A 27,455-nucleotide genomic window follows, 5' to 3' on the forward strand; every position below is an offset into this window, starting at 1 on the left:
TTACTGGTAGACTTGAAGCGCCGTTCCTCCGTGATTCTTGTCATTATCGAAATCTTCTAGCTGAAATTTGAGGAGTTATTGCGATTTGTAATAACAGAGAAATAAGAATACCTAAATAGAATCCGAGACGAATTCCTGACTAATAAACTCTGTTCCGTCGATGTTTAACTTTTCTTTCGAATCGTGGATTTTCGAAGCTCATTTCTGAAAACTGTGTCATATTAGAGAGGGAATGAAATGATTAACTTACAAAGCTCTATGTAATTTCTCGACAACGATGATATTGAATTCGGAAACGTCGTCGGGAAGGGAAGAAAGATGTCGCATGACAGAACTGATGTATTTTTCTTCAATTGGAATAGAGATGCTGTAGGATTTGTAGGAGTTTTAGCAAACCGCTATTCCAAATATTGCTTACCTTTTTAGTAGTGATGGAGAATTTTCCAGAGTGTGGAAGCTTGAGAGACAAGGCGTATGATTCTTGTACTGTACTGGCCTCTCCTCCAATCAGAAGAGTCTTTTCGTCTTGGAATAGTTAACTGACTACTTGCTTGGTGTTCTGAGTAGAGCAGTGGGGCCAGCTGAAAAATTTGTTTTCCAAACTTACCTTCTGCAAAATGAGTTCCTGAAGATGTTTATTGGCATCGTCGGCTCTTTTGATATCACTTCTCCTTGTGTTTGCGACATCAGCGTATGTCATGTACGAACGAGTCATATTCTCTTTCTCCGTTTTGACTTTCTCGTAACAGTAACAAGTTTCAGATTTTCCGCAATGACCGCTCACAAAAAACTTCATTTTTGACATTTTATTCTACGTCGATTGAGAAATTTTGATAAAAATAAGAAAAAAAAAGTGGAGGAAAAAATATTACAACGACAATCCGATATTCCGCGCTTCGCCCCCGTTTCACCCGAGGAGTTCTACCATTGGTCTCGTAACGAATTTTCTTCGTTGAAACCGCGTTCCTCCCCTGTTCCATCAAAACCCCGCTTTCGCCGCTGTTCCGCCGTTTCAAAACGCTGAGCGTGTGTGGATTTACGCTAAACAACACGCGCCTAGCGGGATTTCGGAGTGTCGTTGTTTTATTTTTAATTCTGCATTTTTCAGATTTCTTTCTAGCTTTCTCTGGACCTAATTCACTGTTTTTTTTAAATTTTTTTGTGAATAAATGATTAAAAATTGCCCTTTTTAATGCATTACATCATCAACACTCGATTTACACCGAAAAAGTTTGAAAAAATTGCTCAAAACCCCGAATTTTCCGTTCCAGATATCATCGGCAGTGATGTCGACATCAGACACTAGTCATAGTCAAACATTCAAACGAATAGCGACAAAAGTAAGGGATTTAGGTCTAAAAAACTCGCGAAAAATCAAAAAATTCCAGTATTTTCTATCATGTACAGCGGCGTTGGTAGCCGAAACCGTCACTTATCCACTGGATATCACGAAAACGAGATTACAAATTGCGAAGAATAAATTCACGAGGGGAGGTGAGTCTTTTTGAAAAAAATGGAATAAAAAATTGGAAAATTGAGAAAAATTGCATCATAAATGGAAAAAAATATCTGAAAATTGCAAAAAAATGTTGAAAATTCCAATTTTAATCATAGAAAAATTGATCAAAACGTTTAATTTAATCTTTACCTGAAAATTAGTCGAAAAATACAAAAATTCCACTAAAATGTTCTAAAAACCAGTGGAAAACGTTATTTTTGTCAATTTTTCGATGAAAAAATTGTTGGAAAGCTCCAGAAACTTTGAAAAACACGTTTTTCATATATTTTAACAAAAAATTAGTGGAAAATAAGTGAAAAATGTTCAAAAAACGTCCAAAAGCTCAATTTTCATGTAATTAAAGTTTGAAAAAAACGCCCAAAATGTATCAAAAATTCTCTAAAATCTTACTTTTTGTCTATTTTTACGAAAAAAAAACAAGAAAAAATGTTGAAAAATGTTGCAATCCTCGAAAATCCACTCAAAAACCATAGAAATGCAAATTTTTCATCAATTTTTCTCGATTTTTTAATAAAAAACGCTTTAAAATCTTACAAAACAGTTTAAAAACATGAATTTTATGACAAAAACGCTGCAAAAGCTAAGAAATTCGTCTAGAAACCTTCAAAAACTACGATTTTTTCGTCGAAAATTGGTTCAAAATCGCTTTAAAAAAATAATTCAAAACAATTTAAAAAACCTGTTTTTATGACAAAAAAAGCTGAAAAAGCTTGAGCTTTTGGGCGTTTTTTGAACATTTTTCACTTATTTTCAACTAATTTTTCGTTAAAATTTATGAAAAACGTGTTTTTCAAAGTTTCTGGAGCTTTCCAACAGTTTTTTTAATCAAGAAATTGACAAAAATAACGTTTTTCACTGTTTTTAGAGCATTTTAGTGGGTTTTTTTGTATTTTTTCGACTAATTTTCAGCTCAAGATTTCTAAGAAACCTATAAAAATGATTAAAAATCTCACTTTTTTACAAAAATTAATCTAAAAACGTTTTAAAAACTATGAAAATTCTCATTTTTCTTAAATTTTTCCATGATTTTCTATCGAAAATTCATGAAAAACTCTCAAAAATTTATCAAAAAACCTTTAAAAACCAATGCGAATTCTCATTTTTCTAAATTTTTTTGACATTTTTTGCTCCCAATTTCCATTCTTTTCGTTTCCAGGAATGATGCAAGTGACATATGATATAATCCGTCGAGAAGGAGCAATGGCTCTGTGGACAGGAGTCGCACCGGCGATCACTCGACATTATATTTATACGGGAATTCGAATGGGCGCTTATGAACAGATACGATTACTCACCTTTGATAAGGAGGTGAGAAGATGGAAATATACAGTGTCCGACAAAACCATAGGTTCACTTTTCCAGTTGAGTTTTCTTGCGATTTGAGAAGTTGCAAGAAAATTGTCCATGGGCAAAAAAAGACCCCTTAAATACTCTAAAATGTAAACAAGATTACATTTGAACACCTATCATTCTACTCAAAATATGATGAAAAATGTTGAAAATGGCCACTTGCAAACGCGACAAAACTATAGGTTCACCCCAAAAAATCAAAAATTAAAAAATAATTTTTCCCAGTGAGTGAATCAAAATGTTCTTTTATCAAATTTAGAATATTCGTCGAAAATTAAGCTCGTTAAATACATTTCTAAAACATTTTCAGTTAAAAAATTTTGAGAAAAATGAGGATTTCTGGAAATTCTCAAACCTCTTCGTTTTTCATTTGTCTCGTCCATATAAGTTTTATCTAGCATCTCATTTTTGTTCTTACAAATTGTGATATCTATGCGGTAGAGTTCAGTATAGCTTTTTTGAATATTTGACACTTTTTGAACAACTTTGTTTTTTCAACTGTATCGTATGGAGGAAAATTTATAGCACTTTTGAAAATTGTCGCGGCGGTAATCTAATTCTAAAAACCTAACGAACACATAATGATTAATATTTTGTATCCTGGAATATTACCATCATTGCTCATTGAACACATTTTGAATGAGCTGGTGATTTTGCGTCTACTTTTCTGATCTAAAAACTATTTTTGCTACTTTTTTGCTAATTTAAAGTAAAGCTACTCTAGGAAAAATGTTAAAAAAGTGAACAATAAGACCAATTCTGTGTATACAAGCAGAAAAAATTAGATAAAATGAAAAATATCAAGAAATTTCAGAGTAAGTGCGTGCCCAATTTCAAAAAATTTTCGACTCTTCTGAACCAAAGTTGTTCAAAAAGTGTCAAATATTCAAAAAAGCTATACTGAACTCTACCGCATAGATATCACAATTTGTAAGAACAAAAATGAGATGCTAGATAAAACTTATATGGACGAGACAAATGAAAAACGAAGAGGTTTGAGAATTTCCAGAAATCCTCATTTTTCTCAAAATTTTTAACTGAAAATGTTTTAGACATGTATTTAACGAGCTTAATTTTCGACGAATATTCTAAATTTGATAAAAGAACATTTTGATTCACTCACTGGGAAAAATTATTTTTTAATTTTTGATTTTTTGGGGTGAACCTATAGTTTTGTCGCGTTTGCAAGTGGCCATTTTCAACATTTTTCATCATATTTTGAGTAGAATGATAGGTGTTCAAATGTAATCTTGTTTACATTTTAGAGTATTTAAGGGGTCTTTTTTTGTCCATGGACAATTTTCTTGCAACTTCTCAAATCGCAAGAAAACTCAACTGGAAAAGTGAACCTATGGTTTTGTCGGACACTGTAGATGGGAAATTGAAAGAAAAATGGATAAAAATGATCGAAAATTTGAAAAAAAAAAACTGAAAATCGGTGAAATTGACTGAAAATTTTTGAAAATTTTTAAAAAATGATCGAAAACTTGAAAAAGATGACTGAAAATCTACTTTTTATCAAAAATTTCCTTAAAACTCATTATAAATAAATCGATTTCTTTCCGATTTAATCGAAATTTTCCTAGGTTGGAAACTAGATAAAACTCTCAAAATCCTGCTTAAATAATCAAGAAATAAACATTTTCTTCGATTTTGAAATTTTCGATTTTTCCAACTAAAAATCTCTAATTTTTCCATTTATTCATACTAAATCTTCAAATTTTTATTTTTAGCCCAAAAAATGTAGAAAATCTATCAAAATCCCAACAAAAAAAACCTTCCCAAACCCATGAAATTCTCATTTTTACATTTTTCCCCCATAAAAATACCTCGTTTTTCAGATAAAAACCGATTTTTAGTTCCAAAGTTTATTAAAAACGCTGATAATCTAGATTCTATGAAGAAAAACTACTCAAAATTAGATTTTTCTCCCAAAAATGCAAGAAAACCTTCACCAATCCGTTTTCTCTTCTGAAATCTCAATTTCCAAACCGAAAAAAACTGTCAAAAATGAAGAATAACTATCAAAATCCCCGTCTAAAACGTTTCCAAAACTTTCAAAAATATCTTCCCAAATCCATCAAAATCCCTCTCAATTTCCAATTTCCAGACGGAAAAAAAGGTTTCCCCTGTGAAAATCAATGCAAAAAACTATGGAAAAACTATCAAAATCCCCTCAAAAACCTTCCCGAACCCATGAAATTCTGAGTTTTCCCCAGCGAAATCCCTCAATTTTCAAATAAAAACACTATTCAAGCCCACTTTTTTTGTGAAAATTGTGCAATTGTATGCTGAAAAACTAATCAAAATTTGATTTAGAGTGTAAAAATCATAATTTTCGCTCTAAAATCTAATAAAAAACGAATCAAAATTCGCCTTTTTCGCCAAAACTGCAAAAAAACCTTCTCAAATCCATAAAAATCCCCAGAATTTCAAAAATTTCAGACGGAAAAAACGTTTCCCCTATGGAAATCAATGCTGTGCGGTGCGTTTTCCGGTCTGATTGCCCAATTCGCTGCGAGTCCAACTGACTTGGTGAAAGTCCAAATGCAGATGGAAGGACTCCGACGTCTTCAGAATCAGCCTCTGAGATATACGGGCGCTTTGGATTGTTTCAGAAGTCTCTACCGTACTCAAGGGTTTTTTGGATTATGGATTGGATGGATGCCCAATTGTCAAAGAGCCGCCCTTCTTAATATGGCTGATATTGCCACGTATGATAGAGTCAAACACGGATTAATCGATCATTTTCAGCTCAAAGTTAGTCCGATTTTTGGGAACTTTTTCATTCAAAATGTCCAGAATTTTCAAAATTTTAGACAGATTTTAGTCCAATTTGTGCTGAAAAACTCAAGTTTTGAGTCAATTTTTGGCGGAAAGTCCAAAAAGTTCACTTTTTTCGCAGATTTTAGTCCAATTTGTGCTGAAAAACTTAAAGTTCCAGCTAAAATTTCAGTTTTCATCCCAGAAAATCTCATTTTTCTTCAGCTTTTTTTCACTTTTCCAGATTTTTTCCACGTTTTTTAAATGAAAAACTTGCTTAAAAGTGAAAAAAACTAAAGAAAAGCAACTTTTCTGAGATGAAAACTGAAGTTTTAGCTGAAAATTTCAGTTTTAATTCAAAATGGACTAAAATCTATCCGTTTTGGGCTGAACATCTCAAATTTTCAGCTGAAATTTAAGTTTTCATCCCAGAAAATCTTATTTTTTATATAAAAACTACTTTTCCATATAAAAATATTGAAAAAAGGTATTTTAAAGCTAAAAATAATCATTTTCATCTCAAAAAATTTATTTTCCTTCAGAAATTAAGGTTTTTAAAAATAAACAATCCAGAATTTTCAATTTATTGGCAGGTTTAGTCAATTTTGAGCTGAAAACCCTAAATTTTCAGCTGAAATCTCTTATCTTTTCAGTTTCATCACTTAAAAACTACTTTTTCCATATTAAATTGTATATTTTAAAGCGAAAATCGGGCATTTTAATCTTTTTTTTTTTCATTTTTCATTCGCTTTCCTTCTTATTCCAGGACAACTGGCTAACCCATGCGGTCGCGAGTTCATGTGCCGGACTGTCCGCCGCCATCGTCTCATTGCCATCAGATGTTGTGAAGACGAGAATGATGGATCAGATTCGACACGAATTGGATGCGAAAATGTACGGATTGTTAGTTTAACTTTTTTTGATTTAAAGTACCGTTTCTGCTGTGAACGTTCAAATTTCTTGAGATTTCATTCAAAAATTTCTAAGAATCTAGTAGGAGAGGTATCGAGTTTAATCGTATTTTCAGGTTTTTATAGCCTACCGGAGCTCTACAGTATAGAGAGTGTGGAGATATGGAAGGTGACTTATATCATTAGAAAGCTGTGAAAAAGCTGATTCCAAGTATATATTCAGTTTTTGCCCTCGAGACTTGATATTCGAGAAAAACGAGGTAAAAGTTGGAAAAATTGCATAAATTATTACCTTTAATGAAAAAAAAGTGATTTTTTTTGCGATTTTCCCGTTTTCTCGAACTTTGACCTTGTTTTTCTGGAATACTATGCCTCGAGAGCAAGAACTGAATATATATTTGGAATTAGAGTTTTTCCAGCTTTCCAATGATATAAGTCTCATCCTATAACTCTATATTGACTCGAGGGCCCCCTCTAGTTTGATCACTTTGTCTGAAAGATCCATCACATAGGTGGTCTTTTATTAAACTTTCACTCTCCGCCCACCATGTCATTAAACAGTTTTATTCGTCTACGGCATGTTCTCAGCTTTCGATTGATATATAACACACATGTGTGTGTCTGGAGAAGAAAACTGGATACCTCCACGATGATTTTTTCGGAACCACCTCCTTCCATTCTCACGAGTTTTTCTCGAAAATGAATTGTAATTTTCTGAAAATTTTCTGTAATTATCCGAGGTAACTGGAGGATCTATAGCAGTTTTAAAAAAAGTTCCGAAAATTTTTAGTCGTTTTCGAGAAAAACTTGTAAGAATGAAAAGAGGTGGACCTCCCATTCAACGGCGATTTTGCACTCAAATTTTCCATACTTGTCAACGGGCCGAAACGGGCCGAAACGGGCCGGCGCATAACTCGCGTCAAAATGAATATTATGATCTGAAAAATATACCAAAATGTAGATCTCGACGAGTTCTATGTCTCCGTGACCTACTACGGGCCGGATGGCTGTTAGTTAACGTGCCGTGGGCCGGGAAAAAGTGCCAAAAAACGCGAAAATGGCCAAAAAAGCCATTCTAGCCAGGCCCGCGGCACATTAACGAATAGCCATCCGGCCCGTAGTAGGTCACGGACATAGAATTCGCCGAGATCTACATTTTGGTATATTTTTGAGCTCATAATATTCATTTTGACGCGATTAACGAGCCGGTCCGTGTCGGCCCGTTTCGGCCCGTTGTCAAGTATGAAATTTTCGGATTTTTAGGCAAATTTTTGTCTGGAGGCACTTTTTTGTTACCTAAACTTAATCTTAGGCTTAGGTTTCTTAGAAATTCGGAAGAAAATTCACCAAAAACGGTATATTTTTGTCGTTTTTGTCGTTTTTGTTACTTTTTTTCGGAATTTCCAAGAAACGATTTTCGATTCCGCAAAAAACTGCTATCACTTTCTCCCCGCACCTATCACCACTCTCGTCCCTCCTCCCCCCGTCCCCCCGAACGATTATCAACCGAGCGCATTTGCATTGCAGGCAACATAAAAAGAACACCCACGTGGACTTGTACACCGGCGTCATCGATTGTTATATCAAAATCATTCGAAACGAGGGATTCTTCTCACTTTATAAGGGATTCTTGCCCTCTTACATACGAATGGCTCCGTGGTCTCTCACATTCTGGGTCTCCTATGAAGAGATTCGCAAGTGGACTGGAGCTTCCAGCTTTTAGGATTCGGATTTTTCTTCCTTTTTTTTTGATGAAAAAAATTTTTTTTTCGAATTTTTTTTAGACCCCAGTTTTAGTTGTAAACCCCACTGGTGGACCGGATTTTGTTTTTTAAGAAAAAATGTTTTTTTTCGAAATTTCAGACAATTTCAGTTTTGTTAGGCCCCGCCCATAATTGTGAAGTTTTTCTAAGAAAGGGGGCGTGGCCTGACAAAGTTCCTTTTTTAGGCCCCAGTTTTAGTTGTAAAGAAATCCCCACGATTTTTAAAGAATTTTTTCAAAAAATTTTTTTTGCAAATTTCATACAATTTCAGTTTTGTGAGGCTCCGCCCATAAATATGGAGTTTTTCTGAGAAAAGGGGCGTGGTTTGACAAAGCTCCGCCCATTTTCAGTTTCCTTAGGAATTTTTTTTCGAATTTCAGAAACTTTCAGTTTTGTTAGGCTCCGCCCATAATTGTGAAGTTTTTCTAAGAAAGGGGGCGTGGCCTGACAAAGCTCCGCCCCTTTTTTCGTTTTAGTCCCCCAGTTTTAGCTCTCTTGTTCGGGTTCTCTCTTGTTTTTAGGTACTTTTTTCCTTTTTTTAGATTCTTTTTTCTTTTAAATCCATGTCCCCGCCCCCTTAAGCCCCGCCCTCTTTTTCTGTGCCATTTCTATGTCCCTATGTCCTCTCCCAGTTGCTCATTTTCTCACATTTTTCGGTGTATTTTCTCATTTTTTCTCATTTTTTTTCTCTCATTTTCAGATTGAATGTAGATTATAGATTAGCCTAAAATCGTTTAAATTCTCTTTTTTTCAGAAAAATGGCCTAAAATCCACCGTTTTCTTTTTTTTTTTCGCAAAATTTTTTTTCTTGATTTTTTGAAATTTTTCAGCCAGAAATTTTCAGATGTATCGATTCCAGCTGAAACTTGCGAGCGTTCGTGTCATTTCTTCATCGCGAAACGCCTCGTCCTACTATGATGCGGTGATTGTCGGCGGTGGAATGGTCGGAAATGCGATGGCGTGCTCGTTGGGTACGGTAGAATATAAGCCACGCCCACTTTTTTTTTTGAAAAACGCTGAAAACGTCGGGAATTTGTGGTTTTTGAGCATAAAACCAGCGGAAACTTTAGATGGGCGGAGCCTGGAAGAAAAATTCGAAAAAAAAAATTTTCAACTAAGCAAAAAGGGGCGGGGCTTGGTAAGCTCCGCCCATTTTTTGAGTTTTGTGTTCCAGGTTTTCGCCGAAAACGTGGGTATTTTGGCTCATTTTCAGTGTTTTTCGATTTTTTTGGTTAATTCAAAAGTGGGCGGAGAAATAGGAGGTTTTCGCTCAATTTCAGAGTTTTTTGCGGAATCTGAAATGGGCGGAGCCTAATAAGCTCCGCCTCTTTAGATTTAACGATTTCAAATTCAATTTTGCGATCAAAAATGAATTACCGTACACTTTTCTTCCTCGTGAACTCCTTTCACTGCCATCCATCGAAAAATGGGCGGAGCCCTACCGTAAACCGGTTTCCATAACACTTCGATCATACGATTATTCTCAAATATGGTTCCCCAAAAGTGAAAAAAGTCAAAACTACAGTATACTCTGTCATCATCACAAGCTCCGCCCACTTTTCGCGGCAGCATTCCTCTTCTTTCACTTTCTCCACACACACAAAAGAAACGAAACGGTCATAAATCAGTCGGCGAAAAAACACATTACAGTCTAGACGAAAAGGGAAAAAAACGACCCCATCATATCATAAATGATCAAAGTGTTATGGAAACCGGTATACCCGAAGTATACGGTAGGGAAGGCTCCGCCCACTTTTCAATGGATGGCAGTAGACGAGGGGAAAAGTGTACGGTAACTGATTTTCGATCGAGAAATTCTTAAAACTGCCATAAAAATTTGTGAAATCTCAACACGGAAACCAGTACAACCGAAATAGGGCGGAGCTTGTTAGGCTCCGCCCACTTTTGCTGTCTGTAATTCGTCGTAATATTCGACTATTTGCTAATAAGCCGGCAGAAAATCCCAAAAAAAAGGGACGGAGATTCCAAAACCCTCTGAAAATCCGCCTTTTTCAAAATTGTGGAGATTTAAAAACTCTTTTAATGCATCATTATTTCAGGACTGAACGCATCGTTTGCGTCGAAAAGTGTTCTCCTCCTCGACTCGGGAAAACCACCATCACTTTCTGCATTCGAAACGGGCGCCCCATACAAGAATCGTGTCGTCGCGATCACTCCGACGTCACAGGATGTCTTTAAGAGTAAGTGGTGTAAGTGCGCTCCATTGATAATATTTGTTTCGGTGGAGCGCACTTGCTATCTATTCTCATTAGAGCACATTTACGATCCATTCTCATTAGAGCACATTTTCGCTCCATTCTCATCAGAGCGCACTTTCACTTCGTTCTCATTAGAGCGCACTTTCAAAACTTTCTCATTAGAGCGCACTTGCTATCCTTTCTCATTAGAGCGCATTTACGCTCCATTCTCATTAGAGCGCACTTACACTCCGTTCTCATTAGAGCGCACTTTCAGAACTTTTCGTTCCATTCTCATTAGAGCGCATTTACGATCCATTCTCGTTAGAGCGCACTTTCGCTTCATTCTCATTAGAGCGCACTTTCGCTTCATTCTCATTAGTGCGCACTTTCCAGAACATTCTCATTAGAGCGCACTTTCAAAACTTTCTCATTAGAGCGCACTTGCTATTCTTTCTCATTAGAGCGCACTTTCACTTCGTTCTCATTAGAGCGCACTTTCAGAACTTTCTCATTAGAGCGCATTTACGCCCCATTCTCATTAGAGCGCACTTTCCAGAACTCGACATCTGGGATCGAATGAACGCTCATCGCGTGAAGAAAGTGAATCGTCTCTACGTATTCGACAGTTGTTCCACTTCTGAAATTGAATTCGAACGGGAAAAACAAGAAGAAGTCGCATTTATCATAGAGAATGAGCTCATCGTCGCCGCTCTCTACGATAAACTTCCCGATTGTCGGAATGTTGAAGTTAGAACTCAGGCGAAAGTCGAAGAGGTCTCGATTCCGAATGCGTTGGAGCAGATGGCCTATGTCAAATTGGCTAATGGAGACGTCATTGAGACGAGTCTATTGGTACGGACAATTTTTGAAATTTTCAGCCAAAATGTGTTAAAATTCACGTTTTTATCATCATTTTGAGCTAAAAATCATCAGAAAACTATCATTGCTGGATTCAGCTCATCGAGAGCTTTCAGAAAAGTATAATCATGCCATGGTTTGGTGCAGGTTGGGTCTCGCCACGAAATCAGAAAATTTTCGGGTTACTGTAGTTTTCGTGTCGAGACCCAAAGTGATCGGAATCTAGGCGTGTGGGTACTTTTCTGAAAGCTCTCGTTATGCTGATTGCAATGGTTTCAGAAATTTTGGGATTGCTGGCCTAGTTTGGGTTTTCTAGGCCACCAAACAAAAAAAGTTCGGCCAGCAATGACCAATTTTTGGGATTTGTAATATATTTTTCTACATAATTTGAAAAATCGAAAATTGCATCATTTATCGATTTTCCAGATCGGCGCCGATGGTGCGAACTCGAAAGTTCGCCGTGCGGCCAACGTCGGCTACACCACGTTCGACTATAATCAACATGGACTCGTGGGAACTGTCGATATTGAGGTAAGTGTGTAGTTTGTAGTGTAGATTCAAAGGGGCGGAGCCTGGAGATTTTTCTGCTAAAAATTGGGTAGTTTTGGTTGTGGAAGTGTGCGGAGATTCATTTTAGCATGAAAATTGTTCAAATTTTACAGAAATATTACCCTTTTGTCAGTTTTCCCACGAAAAACCGCAGAAATCTAATTAAAAAGTTAAGAGCCGCTTTTGGTGTCGATTTACGAGGCGCCACGTGGCGAACTCCGTAAATCGACACCGAAAACGGCTCTTAGCTTAAAAATGGAATTCAGGCGGTTTTGATGAATTGTTCAGAGATTCTGAAGGAAAAACAGGTTACATGAGTGATTTTCAGCATGAATGTCTGAAAAAAATAACCAAAAATACTCGAGAATGACCTGAAAATCGGTAAAATCTTAAAATCGACTTAAGCTCCGCCCAAATATGGAATTTTTCTTCAAATAATGAAATTCGCACTTGAAAAACTGTTCAATTTACCGATTTTTAGTACAAATATTCAGGAAATTCATGAAATTTCAGGAAATTTCAGAGTTTCTTTGCTGCTTTCAGTTAAGAGCCGTTTTAGTGTGGATTTACGAGGCGCCACGTGGCGCGCTCCCGTAAATCGACACCAAAAACGGCTCTCAACTTAACTTCGGAATTCTGACGGTTTTGATGAATTTTTCTGAGTTTCTGAATGAAAAATAGGTTACATGAGTTGTTTTCAGCATGAATGTCTGAAAAAATACCAAAAATACTGGAGAATGACCTGAAAATCTTAAAATCAAAATGAGAAATTGAAAATTTGAAGTTTTTCTTCGAATAATAAAGTTCGCACTCTAAAAATTATTTAAATTTCTAGATTTCAGTCCAAAAACTGAACATTTCAGGAAATTTCATGGTTTCTGTGCTGTTTTCAGTGAAGATCCGTTTTTGGTGTGGATTTACGAGAGCCCGTAAATCGACACCAAAAACGGATCTTTGCTGAAAAACGTCGATTTTGATGATTTTTTTCAAATTTTTTCTCCAAAAAATCGAAATTTTGCAGACAACGAACGGAAAAAACGAGACTGGATGGCAGCGATTCGCGAAACTCGGACCGGTCGCCCTGCTTCCTCTCTCCGATTCTGTGTCCGCGTTGACTTGGTCGACGAGTCCAGAAGAGGCGAAACGTTTGAAAAATCTTCCAGCCGATCAATTCGTTGATGAGTTGAATAATGCATTGGTAGGTGGGAAACAATGGAAAAAATCCTTTTTTTTTAGGAAGAAAGCTTCAAAATGTCAATTTTTTCAACGCGAAAACTTGTAAAAATCATAATTTCAGCGGGAAAATCGGGAGAAAGTGGCTAATTTTTCAGCAAACGTCTTCTAAAATGTCATTTTCAACTCTAAATTTGATTTTTAGGCAGAAAAAAGCAAAAAATCTTATTTTTGAGCTGAAGAATGCGATTTTTGTCGGAGATTTGCTTTCCAGCGTCATTTTTAGATGAAAAATGCTCTTTTTCACTGAAAAATAATGTTTTTTTCCCGCAAGAATCGTAAAAAAGCAACTTTTTCAACCGAAAATGTAATTTTTAACTAAAAAATTGACTTTTCCACCACAATTTCTCCATTTTACCCCATAATTGAGTCACTTTTAGATTAAAAATGATACTTTTTTAACTGAAAAGTAACATTTTTCAGCAAGAAATGTGTTGAAATTGTCATTTATAACCGAAAATCAGTCGCTTTTAACTGAAAAATTGACTGTTTAGCTGGAAGAATAACTTTTTCAGCAGGAAACGTGCTAAAATTATCATTTTTTATCTGAAAAATCGACTTTTCCATCACAAAATTTGCCCATTTACCCGCATAAATGGTCCCAATCCCACCGGAAAACTAAAAATTGGTTATTTCGGCAAAATTGTTCTAAAATATTATTTTTTTGCGAGGAAAAAGCAAAAAATCTTATTTTTGAGCTGGAAAATGCGATTTTTGTCGGAAATTTACTTTCGAGAGTCATTTTCAATAGAAAAATAGCTCTTTTTCACAAAAAATAACATTTTTCAGCGAAAAACGTGCAAAAACATACATTTTAACCGAAAATTAGTCATTTTTTACAAAAAATTTTACATTTTAACCGGAGAAAGAGCATTTTTCAGCGAAAAAACGTGCAAAAATTGCCATTTTAACTGAAAAATTCGACTTTTTGCAGTTCTCCCAAGAAGAGCAACAACCACTCGTCAACCAAGCTCTCTTCGCCTTCAACCGTCTGAATCCATTCCGTTGGGAGACTTTCGGACGGAAACCCGACGGAACCACGCCCCCTCACGTCATCTCTGTTCGTGATAATCGTGGAACATTCCCTCTTGGCTTCGGAAGTGCTCACAAGTACATTGCTCCACGATGTGCTCTCATCGGAGACGCCGCCCACAAAATGCATCCTTTGGCTGGACAAGGTGTGAATCTCGGATGGAGTGACGTTCAGATTCTCGATCAGATTCTGGGAGACGCCGTTCGAGAGGGCGCCGACATCGGAAGTCTCACTTATCTCAAGGAATTCGATTCGGCTGCTCAGAAACACAATCTTCCCGTCATGGTCTCTGTTGATCTACTCAATCGATTGTATCGTACCGATGCGCCGGCTATTGTCGCCGCCAGAGCATTCGGATTGAATGCATTCAACTCGCTGGGACCTGTCAAGAATTTCCTCATCAACTACTTGTCTGCTCATCGTTAAAGTGTTTGCACCCCCCCCCCCCCTCCGTGACATTTTGTATGAAATAATTGTATCTTATCTGTTGACTAGAGAAGAATGTATGCACCGGTGGTTAAAAAAAATAAAGTTTATATACAAAATTGATATTTACATGAATACATTTCAGATTATGAAACATGAAATTATATACATTCATTATGAAGAAATTACTCCATCCAGAGCCATCCATATTTCAATCGTCGATGACGTCGTTCTGCATCCTCCACCAATCCCGAACCATCCTTGTTTCAATCGTCGCATTTCCCCCAGAATCCATTGATCGTCGTCGTCGTTTTGCAGCATCCGCCAATCCGAGCCATCCAATTTTGATCGCCGCCTTCTCATCCAACTATCCATCCCGAGCCATCCAAATTTCAGTCGCCGTTGTCGTCGTTCTTCTCTTCGCCAATCCCGAGCCATCCATCTTACAATCGTCGAATTTTCCTGTCCAATCCTCCCGAACCATCCGAATTTCAATTGTCGTTGTCGTTGTTCTTCTGCTCTTCACCAATCCCGAACCATCCAATTATTGATCGTCGCCTTCCCATCGTCCTTCCATCCCGAGTCATCCAAACTTTGATCGCCGTTGTAGTCGTTCCGCTTACTCCACCAGTCCCGATCCATCCGAATTTCAGTCGTCGCCTTCTCCATACTCCTTCCATCCTGATTTCAATCGTTGTTGTCGTCGTTTTTCTTTCTCCACCAATCCCGAGCCATCCATCTTACAATCGTCGCATTTTCCTGTCCAATCCTCCGAAACCATCCTAATTTCATTCGAAGTTGTAGTTGTTTTTCCGCTCCTCACCAATCCCGATCCATCCAAATTCCAATCGTTGCCTTCTCCATCGCCCTTCCCTGCCGATCCATCCAAATTTCAATCGATGTTGTCGTCGTTCTTCTTCTCTCCACCAATCCCGATCCATCCAAATTCCAATCGTCGCTTTCTCATCCAACTATCCATCCCGAGCCATCCAAATTACAGTCGCCGTTGTCGTCGTTCTTCTTATTCTCCACCAATCCCGAACCATCCACTTCACAATCGTCGCCTTCTTATCCAACCATCCATCTGTAACCATCCAAATTTCAGTCGTCGTCGTTACAGCTTACTCCACCAGTCCCGATCCATCCGAATTTCAATCGTCGCATACTCCATCCTGATTTCAATTGCCGTTGTCGTCGCTTTTATCATCTCCGCCAATCCTGAACCATCCTTTTTTCAATCGTCGCCTTCTCCATCGTCCTCTCAGCCCGAACCATCCAAATTTCAGCTGACTTTGTCGTCGTTCTCCTGCTCCTTACCAATCCCGAGCCGTCCTATTTTCAATCGTCGCCTTCTCGTGTCCAATCCTCCGAAACCATCCTAATTTCAATCGATGTTGTAGTCGTCCTTCTTCTTCTCCACCAATCCCGATCCATCCCAATTTCAATCGTTGCCTTCTCCATCGCCCTTCCTTTCCGATCCATCCTAATATCAATCGTCGTTGTCGTCGTTCTTCTTATTCTCCACCAATCCCGATCCATCCAAATTCTAATCGTCGCCTTTTCCTTCCCATCCCGAACCATCCTAATTTCAATCGATGTTGTCGTTGTTCTTCTCCTCTCCACCAATCCCGAGCCATCCAATTTTCGATCGTCGCCTTCTCCATCGTCCTTCCATCTCGAGCCATCCTAATTTCAGTCGCCGTTGTAGTCGTTCTTCTTCCTCTACCACTCTCGACCCATCCACTTTACAATCGTCGCATTCTCCTGTCCAGTGTCCCCGAGCCATCCTAATTTCAGTCGCCGTTGTCGTCGTTCTTCTCTTCTCTACCAATCCCGAGCCATCCATCTTACAATCGTCGCCTTCACCACATCCATTTAAGTCCGGTCCGATGTCGTTATCCGTCCACTTCTCCCATCAACTCCAACCATCTGAATCCCGACATCGTTGCTCTTCTTTCCACTGAAACTCTCGATTCCCTCCGATCCAGTCGAATGTCCTCATCGATTTTCTTCTCCTCTCCAATCGAAACCAGTCTGCAAGTATCTTACCTATTCTTCCCGATTCAATCCAGCATCCAGCCATTCCATCGTCCTTCGACTTTCTTCTCCCAGTCCTTTCGATCTATCCGAATCCACATCGACGGTCTCGTCCTTTGTGTTCGCCAACCGTTTCGTATCATCCCAAGTCCAATCGATTTCGTTCCATTCGTTCGCGTTCCAGCCATTCCAAGTCCATTCATCGCTCATCTCCTTTCGATCCTGGACCGTCCATTCGCTGTCGAGCCAATCCATCCATCGAAATAATCGCCTCCATCACTAATCCATCCATCGTCCTTCTCCTTCATCTTCGCTATCTCGACATCCAAATCCTTTCGCAACTCCTCAACTCCAACTCTTCCTTCTCCTCTCCTCGCTATTCGAATCCTTAACTATCTTACCTGAAACCTACCCTACATCCAAAACTTCTTCCTTTCAACACTGAGCCTTCCGGATTCACTCGAATATCGCCGTAATTCGTCGTTTCGGATCCATTCAAAGTCCAATCGGTCCTCATCCAACTCTTTTCGAACCTTCATCGCTCGCCATCCGATTCGCTCCATTCCAAGTCCAGCCGTCGTTCTTCTCCATTCGATCCTGCTCCATCCATTCGTTTTCGACCCATTCCATCCGTCTGTTTCATCGTTTCCCTGCTCCCATCCATCGAAACCATCGCTTCCTTTTCTCCACCTATCGTCCTCCTCATCGCTTTCGATCTTCTTCGTCTTCCCATTCGAATCCTTTCGCAGCTCCTCAACTCCAACTCATTCGCCTTCTTCCTCTCCTCGCTATTCGAATCCAATCTTAACCATCTTACCTGAAACTTACCCTACATCCAAATCTTCTTTCCTTCAACACCGAGCCATCCGGATTTCTCTCGAATCATTCGTCCTGCTCCGAGTCCTTTCGCTCCCTCTTCGCATCCATTCCATGTCCAATCGTCGTTCTCCATCCATCCAATCCGATCGGTCTCGAGCCGTCGCAACCGATGTCGTTGTTCTTCTTCTCGTCCGATCCAAATCCATCGTATCCCAGTTCCATTCTTCGCTTTCACCCTCTTCCAAGTCCTTTCGCTCCCTCTTCGCATCCGTTCCATGTCCAATCGTCGGTCGTTCTCCATCCATCCAATCCGATCGTCGTTGCTCATCTCCACACTCGAACTCCACCTCTTTCGTCATCAATTTTTCTTCATCGTTCGAAGCCAATCTGAATTTTTCTTACCTGAAACCTACCCTACATCCAAATCTTCATCGCAATACTGATCATCCGAATTTCCACAAACTACTTTCGATCCATCCAATTCGACTTCGTTGTTCCTCTTCATCGCATCCATTTCGAGCCATCGCAAGTCCCTATTCGTCGTTCTTCTTCATTCAATCCACTTGATCTCGATCCATCCAATCGTCTTCTGGAAGTTCCAAGCGATGTCCTCGTCATCGTTCTTCTCCATCCCATTCGCCGTTGTCCTTCATCTGTCCATCCACATCATCGTTCTCCTCTTCCTAGCCATCCATTCATCTCTAGCTCTCCATTTTCGCTTCCTCTTCCTTACGATCCATTTGAAACCAATCTAAAATTGTCTTACCTCAGCACGACACCCGAATCTTCTTCTTCTTGGTCCAATGCGCACGCCAAAATCATCCCGATTCCCTCATCACCCATCTCGAACCATCCCATGTCCACTCGTCCTTCCAATACGTCTGAATCCCGATAGTCATGATCCGTTTCAGCCATTTTCGTCGCCAGTCCATCAGAAGCCATCCGAATCCCCAGTCGCTGTAGTCGTTGTCTCCTCTTCTTCTTCCAAGCCATCCTTCATCTTCGTTGTTCTTCTCCTTCCTCGTCTTCATCTCACATCTACCACGAATCCAATCCAACCATTCCGATTTCTCCACTCTTCTCTTCTTCTCATCTCACATCCATCTGAAATTATCTTACCTATACCATGTATCTATATTGTCACTCGCTTCTCTCTTGTCTTCAATTCGAACCATTCAGAATCCTTGTCCTTCTTGTCCACTTCCAGCCTCCCGAATCGTTATGAATGTAGTCGCTTCTTCCACTCCATCCGATTTCCAGCAAACCATCCTTGTCGTTTCCTCATCTCCATCTGGTCCAAACCATCCTTATTCGAATTTCGCCGTAGCCATCGATCTCCATCTTCTTGTCAGCCATCCCGAACCACCGTCACCACCGATTCCTCGACCATTCTGCTCTTCTTCGTCACAACTCGATTCCTATCGATCCTCTCCAGCAACTGTCAGTCTTCTTCTATGCCCCGCTTCATCTCACTCCAATCACTTCGACCTAAAATCCCCTTACCTTCTCTCCGAATCTTTCTCATCCAATCTATCCGACCCATGCAGGAATCCGGTGATCGTCGTTCTTCTCCACATCTCCAACTCATCCGTCCTGATTCATTCTTCTACCATCCGTCTTCCTTGTGTTCCTCATACATCGATCACCGCCTCTCCAGTCCCTCTCGATGCTCTTCCACTCTCCATACCGACCATCGCAAGTCATCTGAATCCTATTCGACGATGTCGTTGTTGTCCTTCTTCTGCTGAGCCATCCTTCACCATCAACGTCTTCACCTGATGACCATGTCTTCCCCCAATTCTCGCCAACCAAACCTTCTTCTATTCCTACTCAACTCCACCTGAAATTTTCTTCTTCAAACCTACAATCCAGCCAATTTTCTTCAGAATCCCGCACATTTTCCGTCTACACTCATCAAACGACGACCAAGTAGCACGATTCGCCAGTTTCACAGAACACCGCCCATTCTTCGATACACTTTTCAGATGACCTTCTTCGCACTAGCCGTCGTCGACCCCAACTTCTTCCGATCTTCATGACAAACCAATTTTCCTCTGAAAACTTGCTCCCCGCCAGCATTCTTGGTTGTACTCCTGTTTTTTGAACCATAAACTGCCCCCATTCGAATAATTATGCAACTACATTTCTTCTCAACCACCACTGCACCAATAGCTTGAGTTTAGACTCATTCGACAGAAACAGAGGACCATCTCACAGAGAAGAAATACACTTTGAACGGAATCAATTGCTTATTTTCTGTGCTTGATACATCTGGAAAAGGGCATATGAAACTTCAGTGAGCCATCAACAGCTTCTTTCCTCACCTACTCAACATTCAAGTGTTATGTCTTCGCGTTTACCCACTTTATTTTGCAATTTTCTCAAATCAATCGCTATCAGGAACATTTGATTTTCAGTTGATAAGCTTCATTCTTTTATTTTCATTTTTGTGCGACTTCTACGTCTTCTCAAATTTATCACCAACGTCGACCCCAACATCTGCAAGAAAGCTTTCTGCCTTACCTTCACAGATGTTCTACGACGTATTGAAACCAAATCATATCAGCCCTCTCTATCTGCTAGCGTGTTCGCTTTGTTGATTGAAATCATTATCTTGCAACATCATTCCCTCTTTGTTACTCTATAGCCAGATTGTGCCATCTCATCGCTGTTTGTACTTTTTTCAATCAGAGCGCAAATTGTTCGGTGAAGCTTCCCTTATGTTCCAGATTCGGATATATCAAGTGCGCAATTGCATTTGTTTAAGACTTTTGATTATTTTCAGAAGGAAAGAAACGATGATCGAAGATAAAGTTTCAGAAGTTCCAGAGTTGTCGATCCATGTAGACAAAGCGATGTCCAGTCGATTGCAAGTGATGTTGAGAAGTCCGGGAAGCCAATTTGCCATAGATGATTGTTCGAAGAAGGAGATATGGACCAATTGGATGCCAAAGAAGATCGATTCGAGAGATAAGGGTGAAAAGCAGGACAGGGAGTCTCAATGAACCAACGGAAAGGAGATGAAGAGCTAAACTGTTCGGGGAAATTATCAGGGGACCCCCCTCTTAACCCCCGTTACCACCATGTTCTTCCATTGATCTCATCATGAATGGGGAAATGGTGTATGCGGCGGAGCGCAGTGCTGTCCGACTCAATGAGCTCCATCAGGCACTAGAAAGCCAGGTTGTGTTTTGTTTCCTAAGCAATGACTGCCCGCGTCATTCAAGGACATCGACTCAAGGGGAAAGATTGTCATTGGGGAGCTGATTCGATACTACATTTGTCCCTCAGTTATGAGTTCAGAAGTAACATCTGTAAATCGACATTTCAGCTGAAGTTTGTTAATCTAAAAAACTATTTGAGCACATAGATACCAATCACCAATCCCCCTATAGACGTTGCTTGCGTAGCTTCAAGTTTGTATCGATTTTTGTACAGGGGAGGGCGTCAAGAGATTACACGGGACAACTGAGTTTTGAGTGAACGAGATGAACGTTTGACCTATGAACAAATCCGGATTGAACCTCTCACCGGTGATCTGTAAACCGATATAAAGTCGGTTGTATTAGGAAAGGGTGAAACTATAACACATAAATACCAGTCCCCAATACCGCGCGCTTCGATGTGATGTTGTTGTTGAGGAAGTCGTTACCGACGTTCTACAATGAGAGTTGAGACGAGAAATAAAGAAAAACCAGTTTTATTTGAATTCGTCCAATTGAGACGCTGCCCGTAAAATGATGATTGTTATAATCCTATCCATGGCGACATCACATCGTCCTCAGGAAGTGCTGGTGAGCGTGTTCGTCGATGTCGCTGAAAAAAAATTGAAATGAATTATGAAATAGACTAGTTTCAGTCTGATGAAACACAGCCGATTCATGCGGCATTCCATCAAACTTCAATAGCAGACAACCGTACTCGAGTGGGGTTTCTCAACGTGAACGGTCCAATTTCGGGAGGTGGCTTGTCCATCGTTAGCGCAGTAGGATACCTTGAGAGAATCATATTGATTATCGATTCATAGCCTAGAGTCCCCAGTAATAACCAACCTGCCCTCGGAATTCCCCAGCAAAAAAATGAAATTACTAACCTTTGTGTGGTCGGGAATGGATGTCCCTGAAGAAATCCTCCAATCCGAATGGATCCATGAAGTTGCTGGTCTTGGTTTTCTTGACAGCAGGCTCCTCGACTTGTTGTTGATCATTCTGAACCAAAGGTTCGACACTTGGAACGGGATTCGCCCCGGAGGGTAAAATGTCAGAAAAGGTATTAGAAACGTTCGACGAACTATTGCTCCTGGAGCGCTTCTTTCCCCCACGCCTATGGCGCTTCCGACTTTCCCCCATATGCTTACATAAACTAGTAATAAACGAAGTTTGCAAAACCTCACATCGCATATTGCGCTCCTTCTGGCTGAACAGTGCTCGACGTTTGCTCATCGCGAGACTTAACAGGTCCGTTGGGCGCATCTCCGGCACGAAGGTGTCGTCGTCAGATGACGAGGAAGAGGATGAAGACTCGGATCCGTAGAACATCTTTAATTATTTGAGACTTGAGAACGAAGAAAATGGGAAATAACTGTGGCAACGACAACGACGTGCGACAGCAATTGGGTGAAGAAAGGTGAATGAACGCGCGTGCGACGGGCGGCCCCTTATATACCGCACGCTACGTGGAGGAGGGAGACGCCTCCGCAAAGAGCGCGCACCACACTTCAAACGCACGCTACTAGCCCAATTTTTAATTATTTTCAAAATCAAAAATACGACTATAATCAGAAAAACAAGGGAACTCGAATTGTTAGGTTTAAAAAAATTTCAAACATAAAATAAAAAATCTGGAAAATCACATGACTTTCGAAACATCTCGAATGTCGGCGGCCGCGTTGCGGTTTATCGATCGGCGAATTCGCGCGACAAGTGACGAATGTTTTCGAAGACAGCGGCGGGTGCACTCGTGGGCGCGCGTGCGTCATGAGAATTCAGAATAATAAGAAATTCTCTAGAAAAACACCGGCCTACGCAAAAAGTGCATCTGAAAAAGAGCAAAAGAAATAAAAAATAACGATTTTCGGAATCACTTTGGAAACCTGGAAGAAAAATGAAGAAAAATAAAGAAAAAATTAAAAATTCATCATTAAAATCACAGAAAATTAGTAGATTTTTATATACAGTTTCAATCGCGATACTTCATTTTAGTGAGCTCCTCGCTTCTGAAGAGCACCTCGCCGGTCGCCGTTTCTTTCTCAGTGCTCTGATCAGTGTCCAGAGAGGAATCGGTGGCTTTGTCGAATCTGAAAATCAAAATCTTTGGGTCTGAAAAACGTTAAAATCCACTTACACCGACGCAATAACATGCCGGATCGGTTTCTTCTGCACAATCCTCGACATTTTCTCGCCTCGATACCCGAATCCCGTCTTCTCCCTGCTACTTTGTCCATCCTCCTCAACATACACCGCCACCGGCACAATCTTCCCTTGCTCCTTCTTTCCAAGTCCCATTCCTTGTCTCCATCCCATTTTGGAGAGCATCGTGCCGCCGATTCCTTTGTGAAGAGTGTCGGAAGCGACGGCGGTGGTGTCGCTGTTTCGTCGTTTTCGGTTTGTCGGTTTCCCAGGCGGTTTCCCTTTTGTGAACACCGATTGTTCCAGTTTCCCAGCGCTGAAAAATGTGAAAATCATAAAAATTCTCATAAAAATGGAGAGAGAGAGGGCGCAGAAAATCTGAGAATTCCCATACCGTTGCAACTCGTCATTCCTCATCTCGACGGCCGCTCGGGCGTCCATATCACCCGCTGATTTTCCTTCGTAGTAGACGGAATAGTCGACGTCCCAATCGTCAGCCCAAGCCCAGTCGCAATCCGTGCCTGGAATTTCGAGGTTTTGGGGATTTTCAGTTTTTTTAATGAGATTTTTAGTAATTTTTCAGCCATTTTTCAGCAAATTTTTAGTCATTTTCCGACGAATTCCAGCTTTCTTGGCCATTTTCGGTCATTTTCACCGATTTTCAGCCATTTTTCATCAGTTTTCCAGCGATTTGAAGCTATTTTTACCGATTTTCAGCCATTTTTCGTCTCTTTTTCAGACGAATTCCCAGTTTTTTAGCCGTTTTTCAGTCATTTCTCGTTAACTCTCAGCGATTTTTGACTGAAAATCGGCGAAAAAAAGCTGGAATTTGCCGGAATTCGTTGGGAAAGAGACGAGAAAAGCTGAAAATTTCTCCAAATCGCCAAAAATTTATGAAAATGGCTGGAAATGGTTGAAAATACGGTGAAAAATTACTGAAAATACGGTGAAAATCTGCGAAAAAAACTGGAATTCGTCGGAAAAGAGAAGGAAAAAGCTGATAATCGGTTTAAAAAATGACTGCTCAGGCAACTGAATATCAATCTAATTAGACGCGGCATCAGTTAGATTAGCTTGAATGTTGGCATGATTAGATTAATGCCGCGTCTAATTAGATTGATGAGCAATCTTGTAAGATTAATGCGCCGTCTCATTAGATTGATGTGAAATCTTGTGTAACTAGTCATAACATTTGAAAATTCTTTAGGTAAAAAAGAAATAGTAAATTTATTCAAATTAAAAACAAGAGTTTTTACAATCGAAATGTACAAAAAATATAGAAAATTATACAGAAAATAAAAATTAGAAATTAGTCGAAAATCCATTGCAATGGAAGTGGAAAAAGTCATAGTTGTTCTCTGCCCCCGCTGCTGTCCATTGTCGTCCGGACGTCCACTCAGCGAATTTTGCTGTAAAATGAACGAAATTACCAAAAAGCGGTTTGATTTCTGAACTCACAAAGAAACACTTTTTACGAAGCTTGTGTAGAGAGCGCTGATGTAGAAGAGGTAGACGATTATACCTGAGCAATGAACTATTATTCACGGTTAATTGTAAGAGAAACAATTTGCTTACCTAAGAATTTATTCGTGATTTCATCACAATGTTGACTTTTCTTCCAAACCAAATGGAAGTTGCGGAAGAGTGAAGACTGCAGTTGAAGACTTGAAGAGCCATACCGAAAAATAAAATTTTTATTAATTGAAAATCGTGAAAAAGTTGATAAAACCGCAAACGAAATTAATTCGCAGCGATTTCACAGACTTTCGAGACATAAATAAAGAAATAAAACTTGGAAAAAAAACATTAAAATAAAAATTGAAAGAAATTTTGCGCGTTTTGTACTGACTTATTCTTGGATCCTGGCGCGATCGAAGTTTGCGCAAGCAAAATCCACTAATCTAATTAGATTGTGATTAGATTGATGCGGTTGTAGGATTAGACTAATATTGAGTTGCCTGAGTGGAAAACCTTAAATTCGCCAAAATTTGATTAAAATAACTCAAAATCGGTGTGCGAAAAGAGTTGGAATTAGTCACTAAAGAGACGAAAAAACTGCAAATCTGTGAAAAATGATTGAAAATAGCTTCAAATCACAAAAAATTGGGGAAAAATGATCGAAAGTCGGCGAAAATTCGGTCATTTGAAGCAATTTTTAGCCACTTTCGTTTCTTTTCCGACGATTTCCAGCTTGTTTCGCCGATTTTCACCCACTTCTCTCTTTCAACGAGTGTTCGGTCGCTATAGGTCTTTTTACACCGATTTGAAGCTATTTTTTCCAGCTTTTTTGCCGATCGTGAGCCATTTTTTGACAAATCTCAGCGTTTTTCGTAAATTTACACGTATTTTCGGCGATTTTGAGCCATTTCCCATCTCAAAAACCTACCCTTCTCCTGCTCATCCCAATAGTTTTTATCCGTGTACCACACCAATCCGGGACCTCCTTTCTCCCACGTAACCTCCATTTCCTCTTCATATTTCTTTGGTTTTATTCGATCTTGTTCCGTCACGTCTTCATGAAGAGCCTCATGACGTTCCCACTCTTCACATTGATCGTCGTCGTTGTCACCGTCAGAATCATTGTCACCTGGATTCTGATTCCGGCGGATTCTCTCTGTCGGATCCTCTTTTTCCTCTTTTTCCGGCGGTTCTAAGGGCTCTTTTATAGTTTTTTGAGCACTTTTTGAGCTTTTTGAGGTTCCTGGTTCCAAACTTTGGTCAATATCATAGCTAAACGGCACTTCTCCAAACTTTTTCGGTCGTTTTTGTGTCTCTATGCCTAGTTTTGAGATAACTGAGGCAGGCAACCGACACATTCGGATTTGTTCCAAAAAATATTGACTGGGAGTGCCGATATTTCCATTAGGCATGACGGCCGGTGGTTTCAACTCGATCATCTCCTTCAAATCATCCACAGATATCGATTTTTCACCGATTTTCAGCCGATCTACGAAGCATCGGCGGGGAATTTCGACGCCCGATGAGTTTTGCCAGTTTCTTTTGTGAAATTCGCCGATAAATTCCTCTCGATCTTTTGGGGTGTTGAGGGAGATCAGACAGCAGCAGGTCTTGCTTTCGGAGGATTCCTGTGAGGTCTGGAAATTAAAAAATGGTTTTTAATTCAATTTTTGCGAAAATTTCTTGTTTTTTGGTCAAAAAACACAATTTTCCGTGATTTTTACAGGTTTTAAATGATATTTTCCTCTATTTAAAGTCTAATACAAGGTCTTGCTTTCGGCTGATTTTTTTGAGGTCTGGAAATTGAAAATTTGATAAATAAAGGGAAAAATACGAAAATTTCTTGATTTTTAGCCAAAAAATACGATTTTCTGTGATTTTTACAGGTATTTTTCACAATTTTAAGTCAAAAACCCGTTTTCCTCGTCCTTTTTTCCACCAAAACCCACCGATTCCGCCTGAAGCTCCGGCCGATGTCGATAATGAAAACATTGGAATTTTTCCGCCTCAATGAACCGTTTGAAGTATTTTCTTAAGTCTTTCGAGTGCAATTCTTTTGGAATATTCCGGATTATTGCGTAGCTGACTGAAAAAAAAATTCGAAGTTTTTTTTTCAGTTTTTTCCATTTTTCCACATTTAAACTCACATTTACCCACTTCCTTTTGCTCCTCCTTCGATTCTTCTTCGTTTTTCTTATTTTTCGCAAAAAAACGATCCAAAATATCTTTATTCGTCCGGTTTCTATTCATTAATTCCAAAAAAAAGAGAATTAAAAAATAACAACGACACTCCGATATCCCGCACTCGCGTCTTGTTTACCGTAAATCTACACCAACTTTTTAGCGGGAGTTTAAATTACAATTATTTCAGATGGATTTAATCGGAGTGGTTTTGCTGCTCTTTCAATGCTCCTACACAGTATCTACCGATATAAAACTGAAATATTATAGTGAATTGAGTATTTGTGTGTCTTTAAAATGAAAATAAACATTTAGACCCCGAAATCTGCGGTCGCCAGTCGACTTACACCAGTTTCGTGCTGACCGATGACGCAGGGAACACTGGAAATCCAACTCATCTTGCTCCATGGGCGGTTCAGATTCGTGTAAAAGCACGTGGCGGTGACTACGAGGTCATCTGTGGTGGTACTTTGATAACTTCGAGGCATGTGCTCACGGCTGCTCATTGCTTTCAGAAGCATTTCGGAGCAAAGAAGGAAGGTGACGATGAGAGCAGTATGTCAGGCAGATATTGTGAAGAGTAAGCGTTGAAGAAAGTTCGCTCTGTTGATAATGTCGAGTAGGGCACGTGCGCTTTGAAAAAATCTAGGTAAACGCGCTCAAAAACAACAAAAAAATTCAAAACCCACTGCTTTAACTTGTCCACGTGAAGTACACCATAAGATGCTCTGTGTAGTACACGTGGACAAGCCGATGCATGTATTTTGAGCGAAACTTAAAAAATTCTGAGCAAACGTGCTCAAAAACCACAAAAACACTCAAAAACCCTCTGTTTCAAGTTTTCCACGTGAAGTACACAACGAGGGATGTCGTGTATTTCTCGTGGACAACTGGAATACATTTTTAGAACTTCCGGCGGTGGATTTTGTCGAAAATGTTGCGAAAACGCAAAAATTTCCAGCAGAAAACGCAGAAAAACCATGACGCGACTTGTCCACGTGAAGTA

The 27,455-nt window shown here is 39.5% G+C and overlaps 17 protein-coding genes across 17 annotated transcripts; 10 read left to right on the forward strand and 7 right to left on the reverse strand.

The window, feature by feature from the left end:
* Positions 1–796, reverse strand: GCK72_017043 (uncharacterized protein; the record flags this gene model as incomplete). The annotated part of the gene is made up of 2 exons (XM_053731843.1): positions 1–60; positions 608–796. The coding sequence occupies 2 exons, from the start codon at positions 794–796 to the stop codon at positions 1–3; spliced, it is 249 nt and encodes an 82-aa protein (XP_053580756.1).
* Positions 797–1,286: 490 nt separating this feature from the next.
* On the forward strand, positions 1,287–8,266 carry GCK72_017044 (uncharacterized protein; the record flags this gene model as incomplete). Its single annotated transcript, XM_053731844.1, has 6 exons — positions 1,287–1,340; positions 1,389–1,494; positions 2,676–2,827; positions 5,315–5,629; positions 6,399–6,535; positions 8,071–8,266. 6 exons carry the CDS (start codon positions 1,287–1,289, stop codon positions 8,264–8,266), a joined length of 960 nt encoding a protein of 319 aa, XP_053580757.1.
* An 884-nt stretch (positions 8,267–9,150) lies between these two features.
* Positions 9,151–14,606, forward strand: GCK72_017045 (uncharacterized protein; the record flags this gene model as incomplete). Its single annotated transcript, XM_053731845.1, has 6 exons — positions 9,151–9,277; positions 10,367–10,507; positions 11,064–11,359; positions 11,792–11,896; positions 12,936–13,112; positions 14,082–14,606. 6 exons carry the CDS (start codon positions 9,151–9,153, stop codon positions 14,604–14,606), a joined length of 1,371 nt encoding a protein of 456 aa, XP_053580758.1.
* Positions 14,607–14,761: 155 nt separating this feature from the next.
* GCK72_017046 (uncharacterized protein) lies at positions 14,762–15,157 on the forward strand (the record flags this gene model as incomplete). Its single annotated transcript, XM_053731846.1, has 1 exon — positions 14,762–15,157. One exon carries the CDS (start codon positions 14,762–14,764, stop codon positions 15,155–15,157), a length of 396 nt encoding a protein of 131 aa, XP_053580759.1.
* GCK72_017047 (uncharacterized protein) lies at positions 14,781–15,275 on the reverse strand (the record flags this gene model as incomplete). Its single annotated transcript, XM_053731847.1, has 2 exons — positions 14,781–15,078; positions 15,133–15,275. The coding sequence occupies 2 exons, from the start codon at positions 15,273–15,275 to the stop codon at positions 14,781–14,783; spliced, it is 441 nt and encodes a 146-aa protein (XP_053580760.1).
* A 230-nt stretch (positions 15,276–15,505) lies between these two features.
* GCK72_017048 (uncharacterized protein) lies at positions 15,506–15,988 on the forward strand (the record flags this gene model as incomplete). Its single annotated transcript, XM_053731848.1, has 1 exon — positions 15,506–15,988. The coding sequence occupies one exon, from the start codon at positions 15,506–15,508 to the stop codon at positions 15,986–15,988; it is 483 nt and encodes a 160-aa protein (XP_053580761.1).
* On the reverse strand, positions 15,945–16,187 carry GCK72_017049 (uncharacterized protein; the record flags this gene model as incomplete). Its single annotated transcript, XM_053731849.1, has 1 exon — positions 15,945–16,187. One exon carries the CDS (start codon positions 16,185–16,187, stop codon positions 15,945–15,947), a length of 243 nt encoding a protein of 80 aa, XP_053580762.1.
* A 7-nt stretch (positions 16,188–16,194) lies between these two features.
* Positions 16,195–16,452, reverse strand: GCK72_017050 (uncharacterized protein; the record flags this gene model as incomplete). Its single annotated transcript, XM_053731850.1, has 1 exon — positions 16,195–16,452. One exon carries the CDS (start codon positions 16,450–16,452, stop codon positions 16,195–16,197), a length of 258 nt encoding a protein of 85 aa, XP_053580763.1.
* Positions 16,202–16,570, forward strand: GCK72_017051 (uncharacterized protein; the record flags this gene model as incomplete). The annotated part of the gene is made up of 1 exon (XM_053731851.1): positions 16,202–16,570. One exon carries the CDS (start codon positions 16,202–16,204, stop codon positions 16,568–16,570), a length of 369 nt encoding a protein of 122 aa, XP_053580764.1.
* Positions 16,571–16,598: 28 nt separating this feature from the next.
* GCK72_017052 (uncharacterized protein) lies at positions 16,599–16,910 on the forward strand (the record flags this gene model as incomplete). The annotated part of the gene is made up of 1 exon (XM_053731852.1): positions 16,599–16,910. One exon carries the CDS (start codon positions 16,599–16,601, stop codon positions 16,908–16,910), a length of 312 nt encoding a protein of 103 aa, XP_053580765.1.
* A 268-nt stretch (positions 16,911–17,178) lies between these two features.
* Positions 17,179–18,455, reverse strand: GCK72_017053 (uncharacterized protein; the record flags this gene model as incomplete). The annotated part of the gene is made up of 3 exons (XM_053731853.1): positions 17,179–17,446; positions 17,502–17,849; positions 18,229–18,455. 3 exons carry the CDS (start codon positions 18,453–18,455, stop codon positions 17,179–17,181), a joined length of 843 nt encoding a protein of 280 aa, XP_053580766.1.
* Positions 18,456–18,683: 228 nt separating this feature from the next.
* GCK72_017054 (uncharacterized protein) lies at positions 18,684–19,241 on the forward strand (the record flags this gene model as incomplete). The annotated part of the gene is made up of 1 exon (XM_053731854.1): positions 18,684–19,241. One exon carries the CDS (start codon positions 18,684–18,686, stop codon positions 19,239–19,241), a length of 558 nt encoding a protein of 185 aa, XP_053580767.1.
* Positions 19,242–20,260: 1,019 nt separating this feature from the next.
* GCK72_017055 (uncharacterized protein) lies at positions 20,261–20,467 on the forward strand (the record flags this gene model as incomplete). Its single annotated transcript, XM_053731855.1, has 1 exon — positions 20,261–20,467. The coding sequence occupies one exon, from the start codon at positions 20,261–20,263 to the stop codon at positions 20,465–20,467; it is 207 nt and encodes a 68-aa protein (XP_053580768.1).
* A 732-nt stretch (positions 20,468–21,199) lies between these two features.
* On the forward strand, positions 21,200–21,489 carry GCK72_017056 (uncharacterized protein; the record flags this gene model as incomplete). Its single annotated transcript, XM_053731856.1, has 2 exons — positions 21,200–21,256; positions 21,322–21,489. 2 exons carry the CDS (start codon positions 21,200–21,202, stop codon positions 21,487–21,489), a joined length of 225 nt encoding a protein of 74 aa, XP_053580769.1.
* Positions 21,244–22,000, reverse strand: GCK72_017057 (uncharacterized protein; the record flags this gene model as incomplete). Its single annotated transcript, XM_053731857.1, has 3 exons — positions 21,244–21,278; positions 21,556–21,670; positions 21,851–22,000. The coding sequence occupies 3 exons, from the start codon at positions 21,998–22,000 to the stop codon at positions 21,244–21,246; spliced, it is 300 nt and encodes a 99-aa protein (XP_053580770.1).
* Positions 22,001–22,640: 640 nt separating this feature from the next.
* GCK72_017058 (uncharacterized protein) lies at positions 22,641–26,518 on the reverse strand (the record flags this gene model as incomplete). Its single annotated transcript, XM_053731858.1, has 6 exons — positions 22,641–22,758; positions 22,806–23,126; positions 23,205–23,331; positions 25,197–25,905; positions 26,218–26,354; positions 26,416–26,518. 6 exons carry the CDS (start codon positions 26,516–26,518, stop codon positions 22,641–22,643), a joined length of 1,515 nt encoding a protein of 504 aa, XP_053580771.1.
* A 121-nt stretch (positions 26,519–26,639) lies between these two features.
* Positions 26,640–27,033, forward strand: GCK72_017059 (uncharacterized protein; the record flags this gene model as incomplete). The annotated part of the gene is made up of 2 exons (XM_053731859.1): positions 26,640–26,718; positions 26,765–27,033. The coding sequence occupies 2 exons, from the start codon at positions 26,640–26,642 to the stop codon at positions 27,031–27,033; spliced, it is 348 nt and encodes a 115-aa protein (XP_053580772.1).
* Between the last annotated feature and the right edge of the window lie 422 nt (positions 27,034–27,455).

Source organism: Caenorhabditis remanei, chromosome V (genome assembly GCF_010183535.1).
Source record: "Caenorhabditis remanei strain PX506 chromosome V, whole genome shotgun sequence".
Classification (NCBI taxonomy): domain Eukaryota; kingdom Metazoa; phylum Nematoda; class Chromadorea; order Rhabditida; family Rhabditidae; genus Caenorhabditis; species Caenorhabditis remanei.